Source organism: Misgurnus anguillicaudatus, chromosome 10 (assembly GCF_027580225.2).
Source record: "Misgurnus anguillicaudatus chromosome 10, ASM2758022v2, whole genome shotgun sequence".
Taxonomy (NCBI): Eukaryota; Metazoa; Chordata; class Actinopteri; order Cypriniformes; family Cobitidae; genus Misgurnus; species Misgurnus anguillicaudatus.
In genome coordinates, this window is record NC_073346.2 from 5782710 (window position 1) to 5807799 (window position 25090).

Genomic DNA, 25090 nt, shown 5'->3' on the forward strand with positions numbered 1-25090 from the left:
CGTATTCATCTGTCAATATGAAATGCGGCTTGACCTTTCTAATTAATGATCGGAAGAACGCGTATTGACCACCGTTACTATAAAATATGCACGTATGTCCATTTAAACTAAATTTTGGTCAAATGTGGATTATATCATTACACTGGCAAGAATATGGTTACATGTAAAGATGCCGTACCAAGTACAGTGTTTTTTTCACTTCCTGAAAAGTAACCGTTTTGGACATACGTGAGTTTCATCGGGCAGCGACGATTAACAACATTAATAAATACAGCAAGCATTAAAACAGTAATGTTTTTAGTAATATTAACCAAAGAAGTGAACATTTCGCAATGCATGCTGGGAACCATTCCGACCATTGTTTTTTTAATTGCTTGTTCAGATTACTCAGTTTGGCAAGTTGGGTGAACGAATTGGACAAAAACGTATATATCTAAGTCCAGTCAACAAAATAATACTTGTTAGCTGAATAATTATGCTTTTTTCATTCAGTGAACACAAAATAATGAATTGACCTTCTTCAACAAAAAAATATTTGTTCAAGTTACTTAGTTATCTTTGTTGAAAGAACATTTTGAAGTTGGATTTTTTACAGGTTATGGCAATACATATTACTAAACAGTAAAACTAGATTCATTTTGAACAATGATATATAATTTATTTTTGCAGGTTAATCTGTCTTTTTAACAATAGTCGGAATTATCAGTTATCTGCAATTATGCTCAATAACAGTTTTTCCTATTTGGGTCCCCTCCGGGAGTGGGAACACTGCGCTGAAGGAGTGTAACAATGCACGTTGTATTGGCATTTTCGATATAAAACTGCGTCAATATAAAGCTTACTGCGATAGTCTGTGTTACTGGTGCATTAGCCTCTCAGCGATTGCATCACTTGTCCACCACAACATCCCCACGGGCGTTTTGAATTTTTATAGTAACAAAATCATTTAGTTCAGTTAGAGAGCAGAGTGTGAGCTGAACGCAGCACAGATGAGCAGCAGGTGTCGGATTACATTTATCACTTAATGAGAGTAAGGCGACTCCAGCTGACTAACAAGACGATGCTTATTAGTTTTGTTAATAAAGTTTTATAATATTTAAATGTGCCGTAGAATGTAAAACTGTATTAGGCATAGATGAATAATAAGAGTTCTGTACATGGTAATGACATATCATGAGCCTCAAACACGATTGTTTTCTCCTTCTTTTGTAAACCTTGTGCATGCAAAAGACTGCTGGAAAACAGACCAATCTCAACATAACACCGACTGTGACGTTACAGTCAAGATGTATGCCCTCAACATTAAATTTCACATTAGTGGCAGTGGCCTAGTGTTTCATGTAGGTTGTCTACAAACCGGAAGGTTGGTGGTTCAATCCCCGGCTCCACCTGACCAAGTGTCGAGGTGTCCTTGAGCAAGACACCTAACCCCAGCTGCTCCCTATGAGCTGGATGGCGCCTTGCATGGCTGACACCGCCGTCGGTGCATGAATGTGTGAGTGAATGGGTGAATGTGAGGCTAATTGTAAAGTGCTTTGGATGGCCATAGGTCTGTTAAAAGCGCTATTTAAATGCTGTCCATTTACATTAAATTAATTAGAATAATGTTACAATGCTAAAACAAATTATTATGCTAGTTAATGCTATATGCTAGCATTTAGGCTATGATTTGCGATGTAGAATTAGTTTGATAAAACACTCACCTTACTGTATAAGGTATAGACCCCTTCAAGGTTTGTAAATAGTGAATGACTATCGGGTGCACGTGCTGCATGGGGTCAAACTGTTCATACCATTTAGGCTTTCTAGTTTAATCTAACAGGGCCAAAAAAATGATGACTTACCTGAAATGAAGTGAGCACTACAAACACAAGCCTCTTTGATCTTTGCATTCAGTCTGCATGTTAATTGCTTGCAGCCGCAGATGTTGTATTTTTTTTTTTTAGATTCTCTATGAATCGCGAAAACTTAACTGCAGACCTGGTGCGATTTTCACAGCCCACGACATAAGTAGGCATTTTTGACGATACCGAATAATACGCAACTCAGTCTGCTGTGATGACTTTTCTGACCCCGACATGCACAGTGGGAACCGCCTGTGACGTGAACCGTGAAGGGGTCTACAATTCACCAAAAAATGCAAATAGTTTCATTATGATGCAGGTAAACTTGTGTGATGCATGAGAACAACATGAGAGTGAGTAAATGGACACAGAATTTGGAGAATTGGGAGGTTTAGCAATAGTCGTTTTGACAAGCTTTGTGATTAGAGCTGTGATTGATTTCATTGCTCATCTGAAGCGCGTCCGCAGTGAAGCGTGCACTCACAGTATAAGCGTGAACTTCATTTAAAGTGGTGCCACTCAAAAAGAAAGCGCTAACATCATTTAGTTCTCCATATTGCATTTAGTTTTAGCAATATGAATATTCAAAGCATTTTAGATGGTTTATTCTTATCATGTACTTAAGTGCATTAGGCAGAGAGGAGGGACACAGCGAGCACCAGCAGAGCCTTTGTGCGAGCGGCTTGTCTGAGTACAGTTCCAACTAATGGCTGCATTGAAAATGGGAGCACTGCATGAGAAAAAAGTTTACAGCGTTTGAGACAGTACTAAGTCAAACTACTTTAACTATGATTATAATGTATAGAAGTGCAATGGGTGAATATTTGTGGGTCCTGATTAGGGGTGGGTGATATGACCAAAATCTTATATCACGATAGGATTCATTTTAAGATATGTATCATGGTAGAGTTTTTTTAATCATTTAATAGGGTTTCTATGTTATTAAAATATTTAATGCCATCGAATTTTTGTAATTCTCACAAAAACATATACAAGTATAAAGAAAGAAATAAAAAAACTCAAGCTTACTGAAGATTAACCGTCAGTGATGAAAGAATGATAATAATGTAAATATCTTATTAAAGGCGGAGTCCACGATGTTTGAAAAACACGTTGGAAAAGGAGACGGGCCGACTACCAAAACACACTTATAGCCAATCAAATTAAATCAAATGCCAGGTTGCGTATGTGTGGGGCGGGTCTATCAACAGAAGGTCCAGATTCTATTGGTGTAGGGGCGTGTTTGTTTGGGTGATTTCAAATATCAACATTGGCTTTCAAACATCGTAGACTCCGCCTTTAAAGGTAGAAAAGTGTCAAGAGCAGTGAGAGATTTTTACAAAAACATGAGTGACAGACAGGAGCAAAAATAGGTAACTTCCCCTTTAAGACCAAAGTATGGATCAAATATACTGTTACAAATGTGTTTCCTTAATCAGCTGTTTACTTTCTCTTAAGAACTAAATGGTTGTGTTTATGAGGATACTTGCAAAGACGGGAGTTTTGACGCATATGTATATTTAAGGCCAATAAAGTGGCAAAAATGCTCATGAGCTTAATGGGCAGCGGATGCGCAACTTGCGCGCTAATCTCACACAAAAACAGTGTGCGTATATAAATCTGTTGTTTGTGTTTTAACAGCTTAAAAATAACTTGTTTTAAATCTGCAGTGGTTAAAAACGTGTACAAACATTACGTTTTCGTGTAACCTTGGTGGAGACGATAGTCCAAAATCTCTACCGGTTCACAAATTTCTACCAGTTTATTATATCTACCAGTTATCACCCACCCCTATTCCTGATAATTAGGGATGCACCGAAATTTTGGTCGCCACAAAATCAACAATGGTCGCAACATTTACATTTTTATTTTCATTTAAAACGGCTTCATTTATTGTTGTGAGCGCTCGGTGGTGCCTCTCTTGTGCACGCTCTCTCTCTCTCTCTCTCTCTGTGCGTGAAGCGCCTAGACAGCGTCTCTCATACATGACACTGAGTGAAAGAATTAAAAGTTGTGTTTTCCATGCGGATTCCTCTGTGTACTTGCATTTTCACGTAAACGTCAGATGTTACTGACAGAGAAGATGACTGATTGGAGTTTATCATGAAAGGTTAGCAATGTTTTCCCACACACACTGGTTCTCTATGTGCTTGTGCGCGAGCCCGCGCATGACTTCTGTAGTAACTCTGTGTAATGGCAATTTTTTAATTTGCGCCGAATTGTCTGCGATGTCTCGTTTATAAATCAAGATTTTAGTAACTTAGTAGTTAAAGTAACAGCTGGTTGGATTAAACAAGGTTTTTGGGTCTTTTTTAGTCACTATTTTAATAGTCTTTGGGGTGGTTTCCTGGACAGAGATTAGCTTAAACCAGAACTAGACGTAAGTTTAATTAGGAAATATAATTAGTTTAAACAAACATGCCTTACTAAAAACATTACTTGTGTGCATTTTGAGGACAAACTAAAGGCACTGATGTATTTAAAGGTATGTCAGGGCAAGATGTTTTCAGTTTGGACAGCTCTTATATTTATTTTAGTCTAGGACTAGTCTAATCCCTGTCTGGGAAAACGCCACTATATGTCTGACAACAGAACAGATAATATGTGAAAATAGCATTCAGTTGTGTTAAAATGCTAATTTCAGACCTTATTAATGTACAACTTTGTTCTTTTTTATAAATGTTTGCAATTTCTTTATTGTTTATTAGATTTTTGCCACCTTTTTGCTGATCCGAAAAATAATCTGATCTGTGCCTCAAAAACTGTAATGTGATCCGAACTGTGGGGTTTTTTTATTCGTCACACACCCCTAGTAAAGTTAGTACACAGTGATGGCCATAAATGCAATTGTACTAATAACTGGCATAATAATTTATTTCGGTGTTTCGGTTTCGGTTTTTCGGCCTTGGTTTCCTGTTTTCGGTTTCGGCCAAGAATTTTCATTTCGGTGCATCCCTACTGATAATGCCAAAGTCTGATTTTACCAATAAAAATGGTCTACATAAGTTACAGTATATGTAGACAGTAAGGAAGTAAAAGCATATGGTCTAATGTATTTTCAGCTTCAGAATTAATTATTTTTATACCCAAGTTCATTCCAAATGTAGTATTTTACTCAACAGTTCATTTTGTCTTGCCTTGGAAATAATAATAATAATAAAATATCTTCTTTATTATGTGTATCGTACCAGGCTCGGTATCGACATAAGGTTGTTTCGTGACACAAATGTATCAATTGATTGAAGCAGATACTTGGACAAAGTTGGCCATTTTTTTTAACTTCCACAAATTAGTTCAGAGCTGTAATTTGTCACATGTGCATGACCCCTCCTGGCAAATTGAGTCTAAAATGAATAATCGTTATTTTTTCTGTTAAAACAACCTAAAATATGATGTATGATTTGAAGTATGTAGTATCTGACTCTAAACAGGTTTAAAATTGAGTCAGCAGTCAATTCTGAGAAAAAAATCAAGTCAACCAGCGCGAGATTTATCTCTTTTATGTCTTATTCCTTTAAATAATTATCTAAACTTTAACCAGGCCCCACGCTTTATCTCTCTTAACTCTTTAAACTCTTCAAACAAATCCTGCACTTTATTTTCTCATTTCTGCATGTTTTAAAACCAAAACAGATGCACAAGTGCTTTGGTTCTGATGGATATGCATCCTTTGTATTAGGAAATATTTAGGATGGTACTCCTCTCAGAAAACGTACACATAAATCTCATTTTAGATCTAGAGCATTGGAATTGCCAGACATGTACTTATTTAATAAAACTTCAAATTTGACCAAAATGGACACTTTTCACTTCTTTTACCTGAAGCTACACCGTGCACATTCCCACTCATTTAGACACAATTTCATGTTTCATGGTATTTGCAAAGTTTTTACTAATATGACTGTACTAACCAAAACAGCAATGTATTACTATGGCACTAGACATAAAACACCTCATCATCAGTATTATTTTTAACTGACATTCACAGTGTTCAGCTGCAGTTATTGGTTATATATTGTAGCTCAGTGGTAGTGCATTGCATTAGCAGGGTGTAAAGGTTGTGGGAACACACATACTGATCAAATGTATACCTTAATGCACTGTATGTCACTTTATATAAAAGTCTCTGCCATTTGCGTGAATTTAATGGGTGTTGTAAATATTATATTCAGCTCAAATCTAACATACTCCTTGTAACTATTGTTCATAAAAATTTAATGCATTTTTGTTTTATGTACCTCTTTGTAGACTAAGCGCCTTAAAAGGCAGAAAATATTTGCTCAGGAAGGTCTGACGTGGCAGAAGATTGTTCAGTTTGTGACCCAACATCTGGAGAAGAGAGATCAGCCAGTGGTCACTCAGGAACTAAAGAATGTCCTTCAAGCCGCCAAACAGATTGGTAATTATAATATGCTTTATTTATTTGCACTTTCATTTATACTGTTGTATAAATATATGAACCTTTATTTTGAAGTCTTTGCAGACAAATGCTGTGATGAGTATGATAGGAACAATTTTGTTTTGATGTCTCAAGCCCTCCTACGCTTAGTGGTGCTTCTGAATAGATCAACTAAATATTTCGGTTAAAGGTGCAGTAGAATGTAAAACTGTATTTATGTAGGCATAGATGAATAATATGAGTTCTGTACATGGTAATGACATTTCGTGATCCTCAAACACCTTATGTAAACCTCCTGCATGCAAAAGGCAGCTGGAAAACAGACCAATCTCAACATAACACCAACTGTGATGTCACAGGCGAGATGTATGCCCCCAACATTAAATTACACATTAAATTAATTACAATGTTGTTACAATGCTGAAAAAACAAAGCTGAGCTGAGCTGAGCTAGCTCTATATGCTAGTTAATGCTATATATGCTAATGTCAAAATCTGTATCTTTGTCTGATACAGGCTCAAGCATAAGGTCTTTTTACACACACAGAGCTACTGAAGGAGCTGTTCTGTGAAACAGCCAATCAGAGCAAAGCTCAACATTATTATTCATAAACCTTTCAAATAAGGTAATAATTGACCATTTAATCTAAAGGCAAATCCTAGGGTTGTAAATGGACATGTAAAACCGTCTCTGGATAATTTTTGTACTTAAAAAAGTCACATATCTTCAATGTAGATATCAAAGAACAGTTTAACATATTATTTCAATGCATTATTTGCCACCTTTAAACAATAGTAAATAGTAAAATTAAATAGTAGGTAATATTACATGTAATGTTATAAGATATAACCGAATAGCATTATCTGTAAACTGATTTTAACTTGACTTGGCATTAAAAAACGCAACACATATGGTGCAGCACACAAACAGGCAGACCCCGCATATCCCAGCTGTCAATAAACTTAAATTGAGCATGTTTGTACACTTGATAAATTCCTGCATTATGGGCGGGGCATCTGCTGTCAAAACTTGAAACATAAACATGTATTTATTACCAGACGTCAGAAAAATATCAGTCTATACACTTTTCTATTTTAGATAAGGGAATTAGACATGCAGAGAAGAGTGGGCTGTTTGTATGAATATTTATTGTATTTTACACATCCTGTTTATGAGAAAAGACACGGCATTGATGTTTCTATGTTACGGACGTGACAGTTTTAAAAGCTGTCCAGACTATTGAAAATCATAAGACGACATCTAATTGACATTGAAATCACCAAATATAAAAGGACATATGATATATTAGTATGGTTAGGATGCACAATTTATCAACTTTATACAAAAGTTCAGCAACTTTATGGTAAACAAATGAGAGCTGGTGATGTATATTAATAAAACATTGATGTAACACGTCATTATGGTTGATCAGAGCAAAAAGAAATCAGAAGAGTTGTCCATCATATATAGCATGGACATAATTTGGTATGTATATAAAGTTATTTGTATTTTTAATTATTATATGATAAAACATTATAGATGTGACAGAGCGTTCCGAATATAACCCTTATGAATTTAATAAGCAGTGCTATTATGACAAAGTGAGTGCATTTATTATTTTTTAGACATGCCTCAATCTTTCTGCAAAGTGAAAAATGATTGTTTACAAACAATATTCAATATTTTCTGACTTCTGTGGGATGACTTGAATTCACGTAAATCCGACGAGTTTGGGGTGTTTTTTTTTTTACTTTTGCGCCGCAAAAAAACGATAGGCAGGTGATGTAAAAGTACCAACATATACGTGCTTGTTGAGGATGCGCAGAGCGAATACATTAAAGTTATCGGTCGAGTATAAGAGTGCGTCTCATTTCTTTGTCTTCCCCCTTCACCTCGGTTTTGCGCGTTCATGTGAGGCGAAGTGGTGTCTCAATTCTCAGTTTGATCAAGGGCTAGGGCCAAGGCGCAGGGATACATAGCCCTTGAAACGAAGTGTGATAAGGACCACACTTGAAAGAGAGGGGTAAACGTTAAGGTAGGAATATCTCAGGAGAGCTGGCATCAAGACGTTTTATTGATGAACATTGAACTGTCAAGGAGTAACGTTATTTTCTGCAGTTTAATTGAGATTATATTATGACACTCATGTTTTATGATACTTTTAATAAATTGTTCAAGCGGTTTTAATTGTAATGTTTTTGTTTTGAATCGCTAGTTAAGGCGCTAGCTAGCAGCTAAGTTATGCGCTATTTGTTGAGCTCCGCTCAGGCAATCGATACCACAACCTGAGACAACGGCATCTTCTTTAGAAGGTGACGCAAACGGTAATCGAGTGCTGTCTCATTTTTTAGACGAACGATCTGTCTTACACCTTTACTCGGTTTCGAGGGGCAAGGGGAAGACGAAGATAAAGGGGAAGGGGTAAGACAGAGAAATGAGATTGGCCCTAAGACACAAAACTCTGTAAAACCTTATCACTGTAGAATTTTAAGGTGTTAAAACAACATATATACATAGACTCACATTGTAAAGTGACCTGAAAGAATTTTATTGGAATGGATTGGAACAATTGTTGGACATGGGCTACTCCTCGCTTGTAAGTCACATTGGTCTACTAGCCTACTGTAAACACGTAAATATAAATATGTTAAAACTGCAAAATATTGCATTAAATACTTTTTTATACAAATTGGTTAATGCTGACAGATTAACGACTGATCCACCCAGTCAGAAGAGACATTTTGAGACATTTTTTTGTGGGAAAGCAAAAATTCACACATAGCCTACATGAAACTAATCGCTTTAATAATAACCGCTCAAATAAGCATAAATCAGACAACTATTAATGTAGAAAGTTTATCATTTTTATGCGTTTATAAGCTTTACAAATGTTAACAATTAGGCGATTTCAGACAAAGATGCTAACGTGAGGTGTTTTATGTGCGCATAGAAATGCACTCACTCATAGACAAAAACTCAAAAGCCCATGCACGGAGATGCGCGTTTCAAAAAGCCTGCAAACACATAATTTCTATGTGCTTGAGAGAGCACATACACACAAATGATCTTGTAATACCACAGCCTTGGCAGGTATTCTTATAAAAACAGTCAGTTATTATAAGTGAACAGTTCAGAAGGACATCAGATGTGTCAGTGTATAGATCCGTCTTAAGAGACAGTTCCCCTTATAATAAATGCTTACGTTTGTGTCATTGTAAATCAAACTACAGAAGACAAAAGGAAAATCACTTCTATAGCTTTAAAATAAAATTATACTTAATTTATAGAATGAAAACAGTGTTGTTATTTATTTTATTCTATTTCTGTACCTTATTACAGATTACTGTAAAATGAAATTATTACAGATGTAAAATAGTAAGGGAATGCCACTTGTTACAGCTTTGGACATTTATCAACACATTTAATTAAAGCTTGTTCCGGTTACTAGTAAAATGCTTACATTTTAAATGTATACCGTTTAAATTGCCCATCAAAATTAAATAATTATAATAGTTATGTTGTATTTTTTGTATATATGTGTTTTATTGTGTGCATTTTGTTTTTGCGAGCAGGGTGCGGGGGTGTACGGTGCGTTCTTTTTTCTTTTTTGTCCTTTGCCAATCACATGCCTGAATAAAGTCAGCCTTTGATTTCTCTTTTGAAAGCATGAAATATGGTTGGTTGAAAATGTAACTTTGGCAGTGCTACAGCACTGTCATGATCTTGTCTTCCTTGTTGTTGTTTGCTAGTTTATTGTGACAGGATTGTGGCAGTCCCACATGTTATATGTGAAAGCACATGGCCATGTTTCCACATATAACACGTGGGACTGCAATGATCTTGTCACTATAAACTTGCAAACAACAACAAGGAAGACATGATCATTACAAGCACTTTAATACTGTAAAATAAAGGTTTTAGTTGTATACTATCAGTAAAGTTGACATTTGCATGAAATTGTTCACAAACAACAGTTGAACCTGTAATGTACTGTGCACATTTGCTGTGTATAGGTCACAATGTGAATATTTGACTGTAAGATTGTTGTTTGATAAACAAATCATAATTTCTGTTTCGAATTCTCTCCATTTCTCATCCACTAATGTCTGCAGAAGGCGATTTTGTAAAAGTCGGTGTCAGTGTTTTGGAGTGAACTGCAGTGTTCATCTGTGTGATATCACAAAGTCAGGAAAATCCAAACAAGCCTTTTCTGCTTGTTGCAATAAGTGCTGTTTTATTGGTTGAAGGAATTCTTCTCCTTTTCAACTGTGATACATATAGTTACATATAGTTATACTCAATTGTTTGAGTTAAGTAACATTCTTTTTAAATGTAACTAGGTATTGTGACTTTACAGTACAAATTAAAATCTAGTAGAGATGCATCAATACTGAGCTTTACATTTACTCATACTCTTGCTCATTAAAATGTTCTGAAACCAAAACCGTTTTCTTGAAAGGGTGGTCTGGGGTACGGTTCGTGTGGACTGCGTTAAAAACCCTTTAATTACTCCACTGCCAAAAGTTTACTTTGAGCTCTTAAAATTCACCCAAAAATAAAAATTCTGTCATCAGTTACTGACCCTCATGTTCTAACACTGTTTTTTTTTTCAGTTGAATATACAAGAAGATATTTTGATGATGGTAAGCAAACACTTGATGCTCTCCGTTGACTTCCAAAGTGCTTAGGAAGTTAGTGGGTACCGTCAACTGTGTGCGTACCGTAATTTATTAAAATAACTTCTCTTGTATTCAATTTTTTTTATATCTGACTGGGAACAAATTATGACATGGCCAATGGTGTTAAAAACATCTCAAGCTGAAGAAGCTGCTTGATTAAATGATGATGGAATTTTTTTACAACTAAGGTGACTTCACTTAAGATTCAAAACATAACAGTGTCTATTTATTTTGGAAAAACAAAACAAAAAATATGATGTAATTATGAAGTAATTGAGCGTAAATTTCTGACCTGTAGTGTATCATTTAGTTAACAATCCAAATAAAGTGCTGTACACAAAGCAGCTCCTGAATCAATACTGAATTCAGCAATATTGTACCATATGTCTCCAGTTTAACCTTCATAACCATCTGTCAAAATAGATTATCTTTTCAGCAACTTTGCTGTGGTTCATTTTCTACATAATGCCATGAAGCACTAATGAAATTATACAGCACTGGTAGTGGAGCCACTATAGGGTCAGGATCATTTTCCACATGTCAGCATTACATTTAGCATCTAATGATTCATGGGGATATAGCTGCACTTCACCTCAATGGCATTCAGCTGTCCTGCTGCATCAAATTCAATTTGATGCAAATCACTCAGAACTGTACTGTGGTTAACAGCCATGAATAGTTTTCTACCTTAATTTTATCATTAGGAGAAAGTGGGGTAAGATAGAATAGGTAGGACATTTGCAGGGTAAGCTGGGGATAAGTAGGATTCAGTTTGATGCAAATTAATCAGAGCTGTACTGGGGTTAACAGCCAGGAATAGTTTTCTCTGTTTCTACCTTAATTTTATAATTGGGAGTATGTGGAGTAAGATGGGGATAGAGCAAGGTTAAATGGAATAGGTGGGAATTTGATTGGAAGAGTGCAGGGTAAGATGGGGATGAAAGTAACGCCCATTGACAAGAAAGCAGGGTAAGTTGGGGATGTTAAGAACTTCTATTGGGACAGAACAAGGTAAAATTGTATAGGTAGGAACTTTTTTGGTGAAAGAGCAGGGTAAGAAGGTGATAGTTACAGTATGCCCTTTTACTGGGAGAGCAGGGTAGAATGGAATAGGAACTTTGGTTGGAAGAGAGCAGGGTACGATGGGGAAAGGTAGGAAGATTTTTGGGAGAGAGCTAGGTAAAATTAGATGGGTAGGAACTTTTTTGGGGAAAGAGCAGAGTATGTGATGGGTAGAATTCAGTTTAATGCAAATCAATCAGAGTTGTACTGTGGTTAGCAGCCATGAATAGTTTTCTCTGCTTTTACTTTAATTTTAATGTATAGGTATGAACTTTTACTGTGATAGAGCAGGGTAAAATGGCATAGGTAGGAACTTTGATTGGAAGAGGGCAGGGTAATATAACATAGGTAGGGACCTTTTTTAGGTGAGACCACGGTAAAATGGGAGAGAGCAGTGTAAAGATGCGGATGGTAGAAACTTTTATGCGGAAGAGAGCAGGGTAAGTTAGGGATGGTATGACCTTTTATTGGGAGAGGATGGTAAAATGGGATGGTTAGGAACGTTGATTGTAAGACAGCAGGGTAAGTTGGGGATAGGTAAGAACTTCTATTGATAGATGGTAGGGTAAAATTGTACAGGTAGGAACTTTTAGTGGGAGAAAGCACGGTAAGATGGGATGGATGGCAACTTTGATTGGTAGAGAGTAGGGTAAAATGGGATATGTAGGAACTTTGGTTGGAAGAGAGCAGGGTACGATGGGGATAGGTAGGAACTTTTATTGGGAGAGAGCAAGGTAAAATTGGATGGGTAGGAACTTTTTTGGGGAAAGACCAGGGTATGTGATGGGTAGATTTCAGTTTAATGCAAATCAGTCAGAGCTGTACAATGGTTAACAGCCATGAATAGTTTTCTCTGCTTCTACTTTATTTTAAAGTATATGTATGAACTTTTAATGTGAGAGATCAGGGTAGATGGGGCATAGGGAGGAACATTTATGGGAGAGAGCAGGGTAAAATGGGATAGGTTGTAACTTTTATTAGGAGAGAGCTTTTCTCTGTGAAAGCAGGGTAAAATGCGAGAGAGTAGGGTAAAGATGCGGATAGTAGAAACTTCTATTCAGAAGGGAGCAAGGTATGTTGGGGATGGTAGGAACTTTCATTGGAATAGAAGGGTAAAATGGGATAGATGGGAACTCGATTGGAGGAGAGCGTGGTAAGTTGGGGATAGGTAGAAACATTTATTGAGAAAGAGCGGGATAAGATGGTATAGGTAAGACTTCTATTGAGAGAGGACAAGGTAAGATTGGATAAGTAGGAACTTTTATTTGGGAGAGAGTATTGGTAAGATGGGATAGGTGGCAATTTTGGTAGAAAGTAGGGTAAAATGGGATAGGTAGGAACTTTGATTGAAAGAGTGCTGGGTAAGATGGGAGAGTAGGGTAAAATGTGATGTGTAGGAACTTTATTGAAAAAGGCTTACCTTGGATAGGTTAGAACTTTTTTTGGGAATTTTTCACTGTATGTTTTTAAGTAAATCATAAAGTTATTTTTTTAAGATGCCGCAAGCTGTTAGTAAATCTGGCTCTTAGTGATATTTCATCAAAGTAGGGATGGGCAATATCGTATAGTTTCGGATATACTGATATAAATTCCTTCCATGATAAGAATGAGGCCTCCCACGATAGTAACAATAAAGCCTAGCTGATGAAGAAACCCATTCACAGTTCACACACAGAGCACATGGAATATAAGCACACATGTGAAATCACTGGCTCCTCACATATTGAGTCCTTTATCTGTCAAGGAGGCGCGTTGACTCTGGTCGAGGGGTTCACAACTTATTTTTTATTTTTTATAAATTTACAAAGATTTTAAGCAAACTCCTTTCATGTTGTTATTATGAGGTATTGTTTGTAGCACAGACTCACTATTTAAACATAATTCCCATTTTCACAGAAATATCTCTGCAAATTTTCCATTTCTACAAGTGCTGTTGTTTGGATTTTTACTGTTTTATAATTTAGTCTTTCTGATGATGGGTAAGTTTTACTTCTGAGGCACTTGAGGGCGCGCTTACTCTTAAAGGCGCGCTTAAATCATCCTTAACCCAACTGAACATGCTCGATCTGGTTGAGCTCATGGCTTATTAGGTGTGTTTAAAATCATGTGCGCTACAAATCGTTTGGCACATGACATTAATAACCGCGTGAGAGATATAAAAGCATATTAGGAGCATTCTGTTCTCCGAGCTTGTTTAATGTCATAAACCAATCTGTCCATGCAGCGTGCATGATATCAAACACACTTGTGTTATCTGGGGTCGTTTGGGATGCAGTGACACGCGCTGTATGTATTTGTGCTGCACATATCCAAGTGAATATATCACCAATACCTACATCAGAGTACATTTCTATAGGGCTTATTCGATCTACGTCATCAATGTTCGCGGCGGCCATATTGTTGACATAAAACTGTCAGTCTGTCAATTGACAAGCGAGGCAGCGTGGGAATTATGCATGGTATTATTGGTGTAATTTTTTTAAAACCGCGCGATGGTGTGGGGTGTAATACGCAGATGTTCTAACAACAGCAAAAAGAACCCCGGAATTAGTTTTTATGCGATACCGACTGTCAGAAAACATGAAAGGAGACAGAGGAGTTGAACCAGCGAAGGAGAGACTCCCAACAGCAAAGTCTGTCCCCATCATTTTACCACAGGTAACGTTAGGGATATATGCCTCACAGCAAAGTCTGTCCCCATAATTTGATCACATATGGTTAGCTGTAAGCAGTGGCTGAAACTGCTCTTTCAAATAAGCTGCCATAAATTGAGACAGTTAAATTAGTATGAATAACTTATATGAACATAATAATAGGTCTGGCCGTTCACATAGTTTTGAAAATCGTTTTATATTAAACAGAATAGCGGAGCTCACACCAAAACTATAACGATACAGATACAATGAACGACATCATTGGGATCACTTTCTGAGCGATTTTCCCACCTGATGAAGGATAAACCATTGATAGCATTAAAATCTATTTGAACTTCAAGTGCACGGCCACTTAAAATGACAGTGAGCTCATTGCTGAGGTCTATAACATTAGATTACCTCCAGTTGCTGTGAAAATTGACTACGTAATGCTTTTTAATCTATTACATTACCTAACTGTTATGCCAAAAGGTAAGAGATTACACAAACTATTAGATTCACTGTTTAGAGTTACGCGAAACGCAGCGTGTTGAGGACATCTGCAAAAGTTTTTATTACAAGTAATATTAAAGGCAAGTGATTTGCGCGAGTGTCGTGAGCGAATTAGCATAAACGTATTGTTTGGTGATGTGGACGATGATATAGTTATCGTTATAGTTATCGTTATAATGTGAACGGCCCTTCAGTGCTTGTATGATGAATGCAGATACTGTATGAACGATATAGTTATAAATATCCGGATAAGTTACGGCTGGCAATAAGGACGGATCTTTACTTAAGACTTTTGGGTCTATTTGATATAGAGACAGAGCGCAGTTATGCAAATTTGAAAACCACGCCCACCGGGGGGGAATTCAATCCAACCGTCTCCATTGACTTTGTATTGCGAGAAGCCGCCTCCTTGTCATTTCTGGCTTATAACAAAAAACTGAATAACGCCTAAAAGCTGCTGTGTGACAATATGTACAGCTAACAAGCCAAAGAACCTAGAAATAAGTTTTTATAAGCTGTCGAGCCGTAAAACCCAGTCTTTAAGGAGAACAAAGCGGATCGCCGACTACGCCTCCCCCCAGTGGACGCAGCTCCACCAATAGAAGCACCATGAAAAGTTGCCTGCATCCACCCCTGGGTCTTTAAACGCTCGCCCCCTGGGGTCGACAGCTTATAAAAACTTATTTACAGATTAAACTTAAAAACAGAATAATACCTAAAAGCTGCTGTGTGACAAGGTGTACATCTAACCAGTGTTGGGTGTAACTAGTTACTAAGTAATTAGTTACTGTAATTAAATTACTTTTCCTTTGAAAAAGTAAAGTAAGGGATTACTCTTATTTTTCTTGTAATCTAATTACAGTTACTTCTGATGTAACTAAATACTGTGTATGGACTCTAAACTATTATATATACTATAATACAATAGTGGATTTAACATGGTTTAAGTTTACAATTCTCACTATTAACTGGTTGATTATTAGCATTAATATTAATGAGATGCTGGCTGTTTATTTATACTTAATAACACATATTAATGCCTGATTCTGCAAAACCTTATTCTACATCCTTAACCCTACCCATTTATACCAATTCTTAAAATGTATAACTTCTTTAGTATTAGTTGTTGGAGTATATTGAGGCAAAAGTAGTTAATAGTTAGTTAAAAGAGAGAATAGGACCCTAAAGTGGGACCAGAATAATTGATGTACTTTTATAAATTATTTATTCGAGCCATTTCAAAATAGGATTTAGAAAGTAATTAGTAATAAGTAATTAAATACTTTTTGGAGAGAGTAATTTGTAAAGTAATCTAATTACATGATTGAAGATGTAATTAGTAACTAGTAATTAATTACTTTTTTTTGAGTAACTTACCCAACACTGCATCTAACACGCCAAAAAAATAAATAAATACGTTTTTATAAGCTGTCGACTTCAAAAAACGAGCGTTTAGACACAGAAATTGAAACAGGCAACTTTTCATAGTACTCCTATTACTAAAACTGCGTCCAATAGGGGGAAACGTAGTCGGCGATCCACTTTATTCTCCTTAAAGACTGGGTTTTACGGCTCGACAGCTTATAAAAACTTATTTCTGTGTTCTTTGGCTTGTTAGCTGTACATATTGTCACACAGCAGCTTTTAGGCATTATTCAGTTTTTTGTTATAAGCCAGAAATGACAAGGAGGCGGCCTTTTGCAATACAAAGTCAATGGAGACTGTTGGATCGCTTTCCCCCCCGGTGGGCGTGGTTTTGAGGTTGTGACGCGCTGCGCTCTGTCTCTATTGTTCCACAATAATCAAGCTCATCTTCTCTTAATACAGACGAGATTAAGCCATTAGGCTACTGCTCCCCTCGACTCAAATCTACGTGCGGCTAGGGGCAGGACAGATGTCATGTCAACAAGATGGCCGCGGCTAGCGACTTCCGGTGTTTGCGAATAAGCCCTACAGATAAGCCACTGTTTTAATGTTGTGTGTTTTTATGCGTAACCTCAAATGTATCTCTTTACATTTTTGCAGTTGGTATGGATTTTGGGCAGGACACTATTGAAAGTGCCGGAGTCTTCTTGTTTAAAACATTCCACAACAAGGACCAAGTCGGCTATGAGGAGACCAGGGCCATAAAACAGATGTTTGGACCTTTTCCAGCCTCTGCTGCTGAGATGTCATGTGCTGCTGTCGGTCGTTTAGTGGCACAAATTGGAGAAAGTCAGGTGGAGGCTTTCATCCAAACGCAGAGTTCCCTTAAGACTGTGGACCGAGGTGCAGTCTTTGGCAGAAATATAGTCTTCTCATTTGACACATACATGCTTGATGCTCTGGATACTGTGCCCTGGACAGAGGGATCGGATGTAGATCTGGACATGGACTTCCACAACTTCCTACATAACCATGTCGGTGAGCGAAGGGCTGGGGTTGAACAAGACAATGCATACTCAGCTGAGGAGCTGGGAAACACAGACAGTTCTATTCTACGACAGGAGGTAGAAAAATACCTCAATGAAGGAAACATGGTGTCATCCAATGCAGAAGAGCTTTCCACGTCTCTTTTCGAGATGCTGGCCTCCACCAAGAGTGATGACGAGCTACAAAATGAGGTAAAATGTTTTTTGAGTAATTGCTGTGTGAATGGGTTTTAAAAATGTATCCGATTTTAACGTTATGATTGTTAAAACCTACTGTATGCTACTTTTAGGGGTGTCACGGTCATTATATAACCGTGAGACCGCCGGTTATTGTTAAACACCGTCATTAGAACTCTATAACTGCCAAAACCGTGTTATTAAAATATTTTTAAAAACATTTTTTATCATAAAGAATTTTTAAATTCTAATTAAAAACATTTGTTAAGAGTCTGTATTACACGCCCCACCATGTTCTCACGCAGTGAAAAATACAGAGCGGAGCAGACACACTGACATACAGGACAGACCAGGTTTACTTTTGGTTACTTTTGAGATTGAACATATTAAACAAAGTCTCACATTTCAAATCATCTCTTCCTTCTAGTAAATTTATAGCATCAAATAAACGTGAATGACCATAAGATGGAATGTTGTTTTAACCGCGGAAAGGCGTCAGTACACTCTGCTTTTCAAGTTCAAATCCTCCCATGCTAATCTACTAACTCTACTGAATGCACATTCGCTGCTAGTTGTCTTGCTGTTAATTTTAAATAAACGTAGAGCAAGTAGCTAATCAGTGTCTAGTTTATTCAAACGCCCATTTCACATCGCAAACGTGAGCACTGAGCAGCGCATATGCAAAGAGCGCTTACCGCACGTGGCCATCATGCTTTTACACCGGCTGCGTTTGCAGCGCATACTGTGCAGTTTAATAGCAGTATAAAAATCTCAAGTTCACATTACTTTCTTTTACCTGCATTTATGAGCAAAACCTCTTCAAGACGCTTTTTAATCCACATTGTTTTGGTCCGTGTAATGACAGATATAGACACACTTACAGACATAAAAAGCCCATGGCACAAATCTGTTTCTCTGAAGATTATTAAGATAGATGATAGATAGAGGATTAATTTATGCTGGGCAGAGAGGGACAGCGCAGTCTTCTGGCAACAGTGTGTTTTTTTAAATATTTCATTGCTTTCTGTTAACTCTTTCACCGCCAGCGTTTTTAAAAAAAGTTGCCAGCCAGCGCCAGCGTTTTTCGTGATTTTCACCAAAGTTTAATGCCTTCCAGAAAATGTTCTTCTTTAAATATATAAACATACAATATACCAAATGAAAGAACAGACCCTCTGCTTTCCAACAACAACAAAAAAAAGTTTCATCCTACCTTCAGTGGTTCTTTTGTAATCAGCTTTTGAATATGGGTAGGTTTCTGCAAAAACACCACATTTTGAGCAAAAAGCAGAGATAATTCCATTTTTGTGACGGACTTTTCATAGAGATCCCATTCAGAGCGATCTTTAAAACCGACACGGACATGCAGCCGCTTGCCATAGGGCAATACTTCCGGGTTTATAAAGTTGGTGGATAATAGCGGTATTGCGGAAAGACAGAAAATCTCGTCATTGGCGGGGAAGCGTTTTCTCTTAATTGACGAGATATCTCGTCAATGGCGGTGAAAGAGTTAAATTGCTCAAAGTTATTACTGTTTAAAACACACTTGGCATCACATTCATGATTTTATGGTAAAATTACACTTTTCCGTCAATCCACGAGCATTTAAACGAGCAAAACGCCCCCCACCGACGGTTATGTTATGAGCAGTCACATTTGACTCACGTCATAACCGTCATCACCAACTCTGAAACCGGCACACCCCTAGCTACTTTATTCCTAAATTTCTACTTCACTGATATAAACATAAATTAAGTGAACATTTTTATTCTCATTATGTCAACTATAACAACTAGGGATGCACCGGTACCACTTTTTCCATTACAATCCAATTCTGATAGCAGGATTCTGAGTATTGGCCGATACCGAACCGATACTACTGTATTTTTTTAGAACAATTTAAAATCACGCACGCACACACACAAACATAAAAAGAGTCTCTATTTATGTGGACTCTGTACATTATCATAATTACGCTAGCTGGCCAATCACAGCACACAGCTCTTTTCAAAAATATGAACTTTGTACAAAACGCATTTCAAAAAGGCGGGGCATAGAGGAACAACAAAAAGCACGATATGTGGACAATAAAGTGTTTTATTTTACAAAAAGAAACCATGTAAACACATCGCATTACACCAAATACCGAAAAAAATATTTTTTGAAACTCTTTAAAAAAACATCAAATATGTAGAGCTGTTATGCAGAGTTCACACCAGACGCGGTAGAGGCGGCAAGTGCGGGTGATTTACATGTTAAGTCAATGCAAAGACGCGATTAGGCATCCTGCGGCGCGGTAGGCATGGCGCAAATGGCGCGGCACGCACAGCGCGTATGGCGGGAGTGTAACGGATCACAAAACTCACAGTTCAGATAACATTATGGTTTTTGAGAACACTCCATCATAGATGCATCTGAATCTCCATCAATCATAAAAGATATAAAGTTGATTAAAAAAGTGTGTGCATTCTTGCAGGTGTATGTTGTGCCTTTCCATATGCTTTATAGTTTCATTTAAAGTTTGACCATTCTGTACGGTGCTCGCTTACAGAGCCGTGCCCTTGCTTTACCGCTGCTGGGTATACCTACAGGTAACTGTTCAGATAAAATGAGGGAATGGCACAGGGAAGGGAAGGCATCAGGGCAGAGTCACTGGATGTAAATAATTAGTTGCATCCACAGAAAATATGGTTGCAAAATGCCACACATAAAGGAATACTTAACTTTCATAAAAAAATCTGATAATTTACTCACCCCCATGTCATCCAAAATCTTGATGTCTTTCTTTGTTTAGTTGAGAAGAAATAATTTTTTTTGAGGAAAACATTCCAGGATTTTTCTAAATTTTAGTAAGTAAATCATCATGATTATCGTTATTTTTATGAAAGTGGAATATTCCTTTAATATCAGACCCCTTATGGATTCTGCCAACAAATTGTTATTTCTGAATGGCCTGGGGCCAGGATTAAGATGATTTGAAGCTAAAGTATTTAATGGATGAATAATGTGCCAAAAGCTTTCAGTTAATATCATTATCTCATTTTTGGCGTAGGTGGCGTTTAGTGGCTTTTGCATGACATTTTCTTATCATTTACTCACCCTCATGTAATTTAATTTGTATATGACTCTTCTTCTTCTGCTGCTGAAAACCAACAAAGATTTTTTTCTTAGTTTCTTTGGGTATGTACAATGACATACAAGCGAATAGGACCAAGTGATGTATAAACAGGCTCAAATCAGATGTCGATAACAACAGGTTTGTTGACAGTTTTTTTAGGCAAAGCAGTTTCTTTAGGGTTCTCTAGGGTTGAACGTGAACTGGACTTGGATGAAAATAGATGCAATTCGTTACAGTAAGGCATTACATTCTGATGGAAGCCAAACGCTTTCTTGAGATTTTCATGTTATGATAAACTTCTCACAATAAGACCATTAATATGTATTTAAATAAATAAATCAGCCATGACTTCATGTTGACTTTAACAGTCAAGGTGAAATCATTTTTTGTACATGTCAATGATAATGACCTCTTGAAAAGAGGGTAATTGGTGTTTTAGTGGGTTTAAGCTCTTTATTTACAGCATACAGTAGCTCTGTCAGGTGACTTGGCCTTGAATTTATCTGAACTTCAACACTGCTTTTAACTTCAGCTTTGTGAGCTCTGCACAGCCTCACATCTCTTTGAAAGCTTACATCAAGGAACTGAATGCAAGACCTTTATTACAGCTTAGACGTTGTGCTTAATGGCATTCAGCCTTGTTTAACTTACTTCTGCAACTACAATTTTGTACATCAAAGTTGAATTTCTTTTCATGTTGAGTTTCCATTAGCTTGCTCGCCCACATAAATATACAGTGGCCTCCAAAAATATAAGCCACACACAAATATATGAATGTCAAAAATATCAAACCGAGTAGCAATATTTAAAAACAAATGTGATATGACAAGCATTCTTTTCAAGCAACACAATGTTACAAAAAGTGATATAATGATACAAAAATGAAAAGACAGAAATGTATTAATGCTGCATACACACCAAGCGCCAATCATCACGTTCCTCACTCTATATTACTTGCAGGATCTAACTCGGGTCCCTCAGCACTTTTCAGTTCGGGTGGCCCGCCTAAGCTGGGAAACCCTTCCGCCTTAACTAGGTCGTCCAAAAAAATACTAATTTTTGCTGCACAGAAAGCCGTCAAGTGTATCTCGGAGAATAGTACGGATGTGTTTCACACCGCGAGAGTGCACGCGCGCCACATGGTCGAAATGAGAGAAAGCCGTGGCCCGTCACTGTCTGAAGGATAACTAGCCAGTTAATAAAACATCTCGGAGAATAGCACGGACGTGCTTCACACGGTAAACGTTCACGCGCGCCACACTTGGTCCTTAACTGTCTGGAATATAGCCTGTTGATAAAACGCCCAAGTGTCCTTGATAACTGTAAGTTGACTTATGTTTTTTTTTTTAAGCCTGTTATTGTGTTAGTCTATAGTTCTTGCAAATTTAAAGGAAGTTAGCTGGTGATTTTGTTGTTTGAGCAACCTGCTAGCTAGGTTGCACATGCCTGTTGATTAGATATAATTGTTGAGCGCTCTTGCTCACGTTATTTATGTGTTATTTACATGCTACAGTAGTTAAACTTCTTTAAGATAATGTAATTAATAGTGGGAAATAATCAGTTTTTACAATCTTCACGCTATCTATCATCGTTCGCCAGACATTCTACAACATCTGCTTCAGTTTGTATTTATAAACCCTTTAGTTTCACTTTGTCACGCAGCTATTCCCATTAGAAGTATCTGTTCAAAACATTTAATTCATAAATAATGTAGTATGTGTTCATTTTCTGTCATAGTTTCTTCAAAAATAAGTTTTGAGTGTTTTTAATAAAAATATTTTCATTTTCATCATGATGCGTACGCCCCCCCCCCCCTTTGATTACCACGCCCCGGCTCCGCCCACCCGTCCAACCCTACCACCTTAACCAACAAATTTTCTGCTGTAAACCCTGTTCCTTTGTGTTATGTGCATTTTTTGCTCAACTTAAATATTTTTAATTTGCGCAAAAGATGCGTTTGAGGCGAATAATGCATCTTTTTTTGGCGCCACCCAATTTGCATCACTTGCATCATTCCGCAAGAGTTTACATCTATTTGCATCTCTGTATGTAATCTATTTGCGCAAATCACTGAATTTGCATTTGGTCTGTACACCCCATTAGACACCTGCTGATTGTCAAATGTTATTAGGACTAATCCACAGCTAACACTATGTTAACTGTGAGTCTTTACTCTTCATCTTTATTTCATCCAGCTCTAGCACACCGACTGCACACTTATGTAATGGTCAAAGAGCAAAGAACAGATAACTAAAACTATTCACAAAGGAAGGTGGATTTTGTAACCTTACGCCTCAGCATTAAAGTTCACATTTGCAAGCGTTCCTACAGGTTTATTAGTTTATATCATGCATAACTGATCTTTTGCGACCCCAGAGTGCAGCCCGCTGTGAATGTAACCCACTTATGGATCTGCTGGCTAACTGTAGATCAGCTGGACTGCATCCATTGTGTCCTTCATGAATCTAAAGGTCTTTCTGGACATAACGAGACTGCTAGTATTTTATGCTCACATTCTTACCACATACAGATATGATAAGTCTGTGAACAAATGAAAACGTTTCTTGCATAATTTTCTCATACATAATTGTTCGTTTATAGCATGTATGTTTAAAAATGGTCACTTTAAAGTCTTGGTGAAAGCAGTAGGGCATCTGAGTATTTCTCATGATGTGGATTTAGACATACTGTTAATTTACTGTTGTAAGTTGTATAGTAGGATGGAAAAGGATATTTTGTTTTAGATGTTGTGCGTTGATGTGAACACATGATATGAGTCCCAACGCTGAGCACTGTAGTACCTGAGCTGCGTCCTCTTCTGATGTCCCTCACGTAGTTGACATTTGGACACCAGCTATCCCACTGACACCTTCAGATGTGGGATGGCCTTTGTGTTCCCATCTCTCCACTATTCTCTGCACGTGTCACTGTAAAGTCAACAGCAGGCTTCCCATTCACTACCATTAAACCTAAAAGAGCCAGTGAAGAAAGGCTTTTAAAATATTTCACATTTGTTCTTCAGAAATGATGACGTTCGCTGCAATGGCAAATAAATTTGAAGCCGTGAAAAGGGAGTGAGTTGGAGTTTTGACGATAATGCTAATGTAAAAGCAATTTAGTAGTCACGTTTTCTCCAAGAGAACATTACGCACTGATGGAACGCTTAAGAAACATAACAGCTGCGAATTTATGTGGTTTGAAGAGAGAGAGAAAGAGTGCTTAGTGCTTTTGTTGACTTTCACTCTTTAACTATGGATGTATAAATCTGTATTATCATAATTGCCTAATAAGCAGACTTAAAATGATTGGTGTTTGCCTTGACAGCAATAAATAGAATAGAGCACTTAAACCCATAGCGAGTATTTAATGTAAGAGGTCTATATGAAAATCCTGCTGCTGGCGTCTCTAGACAATGTTTTGTTCTGACACAGAATTTAGGTGAAATGTACAGGTCAAATTTGAAAATGCAAAACTAAAGTATATTTTCTACAAAGAAAATGCATTGTGACCTTATTTTGATGTCAAATATGTACAACACCCAATTTCATTACTGTAATGCAAAAAAATGTACTACACTATTTTTGTAACGGATGAAAATCTTTATATATAAAATTTAAAATATATACTTTAAATCATACAAATATACATTAAAATGTATAATACAATCTTAAAGCCACGCACAATCAAACACTTACTTCATTGGACTTATGCACAGACGTTTGATACATGCTCATTGCCACAAATTGCTATACCTCTCCTGCCCTACATACTACATACTCCTGTACACACATGAGTGCCCACTCGCGGCTACAAAAATCAGGCTGTGCGCGCACTATTCTGATGACGTCACACGCACTATACACTAACCGTCCTGTGCATGTCAAAACTAAACTATACTTCAGGCTTAATGTGTATTGTTCTGGACTGCATAAGTATTCAGATTGAGATTAAATTGATCTACATCATTTGACTGCTTAACACTTTAGCGCATTGCATCTGTCTTATCAATTATTTGTTTTGCTTCTTTTGTTCTCTCTCTCTCTCTCTCTCTCTCTTACTGTCAGCTGTTTGAGTTTCTAGGTCCTGAGGGCTTTGAGATGATCTCTATGCTCCTCCAGAGAAGGTCAGACATTGTGGACTCTCTGTTGTCTATGCCGTCAGACATCAGATCTCACCACACATCAGGTGAGCTGAAACTCCTCAGGCATTCACAGCAAGAACACGTCAATGATCTCTGCTAACTTCTGCATTATC

General features: G+C 37.2%; 1 protein-coding gene across 2 annotated transcripts in view; it reads left to right on the top strand.

The window, feature by feature from the left end:
- Nucleotides 1-25090, top strand: part of ascc3 (activating signal cointegrator 1 complex subunit 3) — a 266202-nt gene that overhangs the window by 12685 nt on the left and 228427 nt on the right. For both annotated transcript variants that reach the window (XM_055209422.2, XM_055209423.2), the window contains exons 3-5: nt 6093-6243; nt 17156-17733; nt 24901-25021. In XM_055209422.2, coding sequence (XP_055065397.2) covers nt 6093-6243; nt 17156-17733; nt 24901-25021 — 850 coding nt within the window. The remainder of the gene's footprint in view (nt 1-6092; nt 6244-17155; nt 17734-24900; nt 25022-25090) is intronic.